This window comes from the organism of the source record quoted next, unplaced genomic scaffold (genome assembly GCF_019419815.1).
Source record: "Pyrus x bretschneideri cultivar Hongxiangsu unplaced genomic scaffold, Pyrus_bretschneideri_v1 Contig59, whole genome shotgun sequence".
Lineage (NCBI taxonomy): Eukaryota > Viridiplantae > Streptophyta > Magnoliopsida > Rosales > Rosaceae > Pyrus > Pyrus x bretschneideri.
In genome coordinates, this window is record NW_025999797.1 from 130,583 (window position 1) to 137,402 (window position 6,820).

Below are 6,820 nucleotides of genomic sequence, written 5' to 3' on the forward strand. Positions count from 1 at the left end.
ATAACTACTTCCTACTTTATGCGCAGACTTCAATCTAATTTTTCATTTTTCTTTGAGGAAAAACATTTTTCTTTTTCCTCCTAACATTTTTCTTTTTACTTTACAGGTATGCCTAATCACATTATATCTTGCTTTAAGTGTCCTCATAAACTAACTAGTCAATTGAATAAAGACTATAGACAGTTTTTCTAGGGTAATGCCAATAAATGTAATCCAGTGAGTTGGAAAAATGTTTGTAGACCTAAACAAGCTGGAGGTTTAGGTATCAAAAACATTGAAAATTTCAATAGGGCTTGTCTTGCTAAGCTGGGATGGAAAGTTTTGTTTGATAAGGATAACTGGTGGGCTAATATAGTTAGAAGGAAATATCTTAGAATTGATTCCTTTATGGAGTCTAGAGCAAAGCAAAACCACTCAGCTGCTTGGAAAGGCATTCTAGGATCCAAGGATATTCTAAGGGTATGAGGTGGGTGGTCGGTGATGGCAAGGAAATTTTGTTCTAGACCCACAACTAGGTTTTTCCTTACCCCCTCTTTCACCTCATACCAGAAAACCAAACTCATCATATCCAGTGGGATAGCAAGGTTGCTGAGTTTATTGTTGACGGTTAGTGGGATAGAAACAAACTAACTCATGTAATGGATAGTGACATTGTTAACAAAATCTATGACATCCATCTCCCTCTCGTTGGCTCCATGGACACTGTAGTTTGGGGCCCAAGTAACAATGGCAAATTCTCGGTTAAATCTGCAACTTGGCTTCAAATGGAGGACTTGGGTTCCTCTTCATCACAAAAGCTTTTGAATAAGATTTGGAAGCAAGTAGTACCGCCAAAAATTAAGTTGTTTGCCTAGAGTCTTGTTAAGGGTAAATTACAAACTAGAAAGAGACTTAGCAAGTTTGTAACAAACTTAAATAACCAATGTCCGTTGTGTAACAACCATGAGGAGGATCATGATCACCTTTTTCTCCATTGTTCGTATGCTAAACAGGTTTGGAACTGCTCAAATGATAATTTATTTTCAAATATGGACAATAACCTCAAGGTGAGTGAATGGTTGGGTGGCTTGCCACACCGCGATAGGAATATAGTGAGTAGTTTAAGCAAAGCTTTAGTAATTTGTTGGCAAATTTGGAATGATAGAAATGCAAGTATTTTCAAGAATAAGAAACCCTTTCATTACAGATCTTTTACTCGAGCCATGACTATGGTTAATGATTATTTCAAGGATAATTCAGGTCACTTAGAGGAAGCAAGAGCAATTGCAAAAGAAAACTTGATTAAGTGGCAATGCCCAACGTCCCCTTATGTTAAAATTAACTTTGATGGCTCATTTTCAAACTTTGTGGCTGTCGGAGGTTTTGTTGTTAGAAATTGGGATAGCAAACCTATCCTCACGGGAGCTTTGAACCCGGGCTTTATGACCATCAATGTTGCCGAGGCTCTTACTTTACGGGAAGCGTTGATCTGGGCTAGGAGGAGGAACTTGAAATACGTGGTTGTGGAGAATGATTCCAAGTTTGTCATTGATGCGGTTCGTGGCGCTTGTGATGTGCCTTAGAACCTAAGATCCATCATTGAAGACATCATGTGGTAGGCTACAAATTTCCATGATATTAAGTGGAGGCATATCTTTAGGGAATCAAATTTTGTTACGGATGCAATTGCATCTGTTGGGCTTAAGAGAAAGGATCTGTGTATTCGGGATGCTTGTCTCCCAATGGAAGCTAATATGGCCCTTCTTTTCGATTGTAATGGCACTGGCTGTGTTCTTCTCTTTAATATATTCATTTTTCTAACCAAAAAAAAAAACATTATTTATAAGTTGTGACGAGAAAAATTGGAGGCAAAAATAAGATTTCATTCAATTTTTCACTCCAAGTCCAACACTGCACAAAGGACGGGTCTTTTTTCACGATCTTTTTCCCTCTCTAGGGTTTTGAAACGGGTCTCTTCGTCTTCCCCAATTTTACGACCCCCAATTCCAAAACGGCCCACAAAACCCACAACAATGGCGTTCTCGTCATTATTCTCCACGGCGCAGCCCCAACAGCAGCAGCAGCAATCGCTGTTTCAAACTCAACAGGCCTCGCAGCCTTTTCAGCAAAGCAGCTCCTTTTTCTCCCAACAACCACTGCAGCAGCAGCCGCCGCTGTTCCCACAGCCGCAATTTCAGCAGCAGCAACAACAGCAGCAGCCACTGTTTCAACAGCCTCAATTTCAGCAGCAGCAGCAATTGTACTTGTTTACGAACGAGAAGACTCCGGCGAGTTATGGTACCAAGTGGGCGGATCTCCATCCGGATTCCCAGAAAGTTCTTCTGCAAATTGAGTACGTTTTCGGAATTTCTGTGAAGAAATTTTTAGCCTTTTTCTTGATTCGCCATTGTGATTTTTTAGGGGTGTTTGGCTTGATTGGTTGCTGAGAAAATGCAGGGAAAGAAAGTGAAATTTTGAGTTTGTTGTGTCAAGTAGTATTAAGAAAAATTGCTGCATTAGATTCCAAAAAGCGAATTATTTTTTTCACTATATTTGTTGGGTTTTAATTAAGTTCAAAACTTGGGTCTAGTTTGTATTGAGTTCCATAAGATTAGTGTATAGTTCACAACTTGAGTTTTCTTTCTTACTTTTATAATTATCAGCTGAGATAACTATTTGTTGCTTGCAGGGAACGGATACTGGGATACAGGGATGAAAGCCTGCGGCTGGATCAGTGTAGTCGCCTCTACGATTCATCAGTTTCGAATGATGCTTTTGAGCATGACGCAAGTCGTATTCTCCAGGTTTGTTTCTTGAACTGATCAAATTTTCTAATAGCGATTACTGTTTGTTTTTTCTCTGGTTGCAATCTTGTTATTGTGAGTTGTTCATTGCAAGCAAACTGCCTTAGTTTTAGTGGATTTAGTACTCTTGTTTATATACGACAACATATACTGCGGGGCTCAAATTAAGATTGATTTGTGATTTCTGCAAGAACATTTAGAGTCCTGGTAATGACAACAGCTGCTATCAAAATTCGCCTGTACAGGATTTTCAAATTCTTATGTTATCTTTACAGGAACTTGGGGGTATTGGTACTTCCATGGACCGAGAGAAAGCTGTTCTGCACGAGCTGATGGCTATTGTGAAAGATATGTTGCGGAACAGCGAGGTTGCTGTTCGTTCTTTCATGATTCTACGCCCAAGGTTTCTTCATCCAAATGCAGGAGGTACTTCAAATGCTACTGCCCCATCACAAGCTCCTGGAGCAACAGTACCACCAGGTTCAAGTAGTCAACCAACAACTACTTCTATAGTGCCAGTTTTTGATTTTTACAACGGGATTCCAAGGAAACCATCCCCCTTCCTACAGCAAACAATTGCAAGATTTGAGAAGTATCTTGTTGAGTGTAGCCAGTGGATTGAAGAATTAGAGCAGCTGCTTCTGGACTCAGAGAGGAACTCTGCCAATGATAGATCCTCATTGTTGCAGTCTCTTCCAAATGTTATGAAAAATGTGCATGATTTTTTTGTTCACGTGGCAGCTAAGGTGAACAAAATGAATGATATTTTGTTTAGTTAACGTTATTCATACAGTTATGCAGTAAAATGTACTTCATCATGGATTTTGTCAGCTAAAACCTGCAAGTATGATTACTAATCAATGATATGATATGTTTTTTAGGTGGAGAGTATTCATCAATACGTTGTGTCCATGAAAACAGCTTATCTTGTTAACCAGCGCCGCCAAGGGGATGGGAATGATCCATTTCTCGAGGCTGATCGGCGGGAAACTGCTAGGCAAGAAGCTGCTGCTAAGAGGGCGCATCCAACTTTGCATTTATCTGCAACTTCGCAACCATCAACCCAAGTTGCTGGGTTGTTTGCCAGTTCAGGAACTCCTGGGACATCGACTGCCCCACAGACATCTGCGGCTACCATTACAGCTTCATCTGGGAGTGGACTTTTCAGTACCCCTTCTGCTCCATCTGCTTCCACGTCTTCCTCTCTGTTTGCTACACCACCCACTTCGGGTCCTACATCTTCTCTTTTTTCAACACCGTCTGCTACACCCCAGGCATCACTGTTTAGTTCTTCATCAGCGTTTGGACCTGCTTCAACTCCCTCTCTGTTTTCCAATCCTACTCCAGGCTTCAGTTCTACTACTCCTATTGGAAGTTCATTATTTACTTCAGGTTTCTTCTGATTCTTCTTAAACCTACTTCAGGACTTCTACATTTAATGAAAAAAAATTATTATTCCTTATAATTTTCTAATTTGAGAACAGAAAGATGGTTTTGAGGCATTGAATGCGTTAAAGGGAAATCTCTCTTTATGATAGTGTATGCTAGAACGAATGCATGCAGAAGTCTTTTGGTATAAAAATTTATGATTTTACATTGTTCCCAAGATTGTCATGGTTCTATTTTTGTGTGCGGAGGTGAAAACTTACCAAGGAGCATTTTGTATGGGATTAGTAGTTGAAATTGCATTATGTATAAGCAGTGTCCAAGACAGCATGCATCTCCTTGGTTTGTTATTGTAAATTTATTAGTGGCCACCATATAGTTCTCAACTGTGCACACTGTTTTGAGCTATACAGTTTGGGAGATTCAGTTGTTTGCCCAGTAGTTTATATAGACTGAGGAATTCTTCTGATTGGTACCTATACTTTATTTGGACTTGTTCTCATTCACATGACATAGACGTAGGTGAGTTGTTTTTAAATATCATTTACAATATAAGCATGAAAACTTTGATATAATTCACCATACACAATTATACAATTTTGTTTACCATAAAAGATTCTACAATTATACAATTTTGCTTACCATTAAAGATTCTACAGTGTTGTAAATATGTAAAATTGTACATCTTGTATCTTGACGTAACTCAGTTAACTCTGCTGGTAATAGTTGTTGGCACATTTGTGAATCTTTTGTCCTAATTTAGGCTTGATTGACCAATGTTTTAATCACTTTACAGGTAGTGCTGGATCAGGGCTGAATTCTAGCTTTACTTCAACGGTGAGTGAATTTTCTTTCAGCTCTCTCAGTTCAGACACATTGCACTTGATGTAACTCAAAATTTGCTCCCTAAACAAACATGAGCTTCGAAGTTATGAAGCTAATGCTTGCTAATTAAGTTTTTAGTTATTATGTTCATGTACAACAATAGCTCTATACTGCAGATGGAATTAATTTTCCATCTCTAGTAATATAGTTTACTTGATGCTGCCGCATACATCTGCTGAATATCTTTCTTCTCCGTATTCTAACTATTGCAGAAATCAGCACGGCCGAGAAGTCGGACTGGTGGCCGCCGTTAGCCACAGCTGTTTCAGGGTCATGAAATCTGGAGGAAAGCAGCCAATTATTTGTATTTTAAGTGTCGACAATTGTTCTCTTTGCGCAATGCGCGACTTGCATGCGGCTTCTTTTGCTGTGGAGTTCATGGATGTCGATAATTTTCACTGAATCCACGTCCTAAGAGAATCAAAATTTCGTTTGAAATACTGCTCCGGCATGTCATCTGCATACTCGGCTCCTTGCTGCAATTGTCTTCTCCTGTTGGAAGCTGACAGGCCCTCGCTGTTTTGTGATGTTGCAACGTGAGGTTAGAACATCTGTCCGGCTCACTGTAAAATTTAGGGTAGAATATTGTTTCCGTTTTTTCGTAAATGTGTTGACAAGAAAATTGCAGAGTCAAATCCTTCGTTATTGCGAGAGACATTGTTTACTTGTGGTGTCAAATGAACACACTCGATTGCCCGAACTCATGAGTGATCAAGTTGATATGACCCCCATTGTTCGACAATTTTTACCATTATGTATTTGTATCTTGTATTGTCCATGATTTTGTTGGGATAACAATTCTTCTCGTGAGGATCGTGTAAGCAGCGTGCTTGAGGAATGAGAAAATATACGCACACAGCGGTTTTTTAATCTAGGGGTAGAGTCGTGTGCTCCAGCCTCTGCACTTAAGTTCGTATCTCTTTTTCGTGAAAATTTAGTGTAGTTATTCTATTGTTTGTCATAAAGAACTTTAATGTGAAATCGTTAATAATATTAATAAAAAGTTACAATATTAATAATATATCATTAATATTATGTTAATTATAAATAAGTTAATTATGTATTGTGATACTTAAATATATTTAAGATAAACAAAAATTACAAAATTTGCCATTACAGCTGGCATCCACTTAAAATGACACTCTTTTTTCATATTTTTTATATTTTAGAATAAGTTAATACGGATTTAGACATTGCAATGCTATGTCTCTTTTATGCTTTTGGTTTTATTGGATTTAGACGTTGTGTTGCAGTGTCCATTTTCTAGTTCTATTTTTTTTCATCACTTACACGCCTCTTGTACTTAACACCTCGTGCGGCTCCTAACTTTTGCATTTGAATTCAAACATTGCAACACGCTGTTCGTTTACTGTTTCTGTTTTTTATATTTGGATTCAAACATTATAATGCAGTGCTTGTTTTCTTGTTCTGTTTTTTAATGTTGATTCAGACATTGCAATGCAATTTCTAGTTCAATTTTTTAAAATTATTTATTTATTTTTTTAATTCAGCCACCGCGTTGAATACTAATGGTGTTGTAGTTTTGGCATTTGGTTGTCATCTGATGGAGAAAATGACATCTTAGCAAGTTTGAAGACTAGAATAATGATATTTCTTTAATTATATGGATGCCCATAACCAAATCTGACCCGAATCGTATAATCAAACAAGAACATAAAACTAAAGCCGCTGTCCCCTACATTATGATACCAATCCAACCCATATAGTTGAATTTCTGTGCGTTGAACATGCACCTTTTTAAGAAT

At 38.1% G+C, this 6,820-nt stretch overlaps 1 protein-coding gene across 2 annotated transcripts; it reads left to right on the forward strand.

The window, feature by feature from the left end:
* Window positions 1-1,724: 1,724 nt before the first annotated feature.
* Window positions 1,725-5,830, forward strand: LOC103965198 (nuclear pore complex protein NUP58). Of its 2 annotated transcripts, none has more exons than XM_048571384.1 (6): window positions 1,725-2,332; window positions 2,669-2,783; window positions 3,059-3,529; window positions 3,705-4,175; window positions 4,966-5,006; window positions 5,267-5,830. In XM_048571384.1, the coding sequence occupies exons 1-5, from the start codon at window positions 2,013-2,015 to the stop codon at window positions 4,984-4,986; spliced, it is 1,398 nt and encodes a 465-aa protein (XP_048427341.1). In that variant the 5' UTR covers window positions 1,725-2,012; the 3' UTR covers window positions 4,987-5,006; window positions 5,267-5,830. The 2 variants fall into 2 exon arrangements, with proteins under 2 accessions (XP_048427341.1, XP_009376485.2); XM_009378210.3 differs by having other exon boundaries at window positions 1,731-2,332; window positions 3,665-4,175.
* Window positions 5,831-6,820: the final 990 nt, after the last annotated feature.

Coding starts and splice junctions, on each gene's coding strand:
- LOC103965198 (XM_009378210.3), top strand. CDS start 2,013: ATGGCGTTCTCGTCATTATTCTCCACGGCGCAGCCCCAACAGCAGCAG. Junction 2,784..3,058: donor ACGCAAGTCGTATTCTCCAG/GTTTGTTTCTTG, acceptor TTATCTTTACAG/GAACTTGGGGGTATTGGTAC. Junction 5,007..5,266: donor ATTCTAGCTTTACTTCAACG/GTGAGTGAATTT, acceptor TAACTATTGCAG/AAATCAGCACGGCCGAGAAG.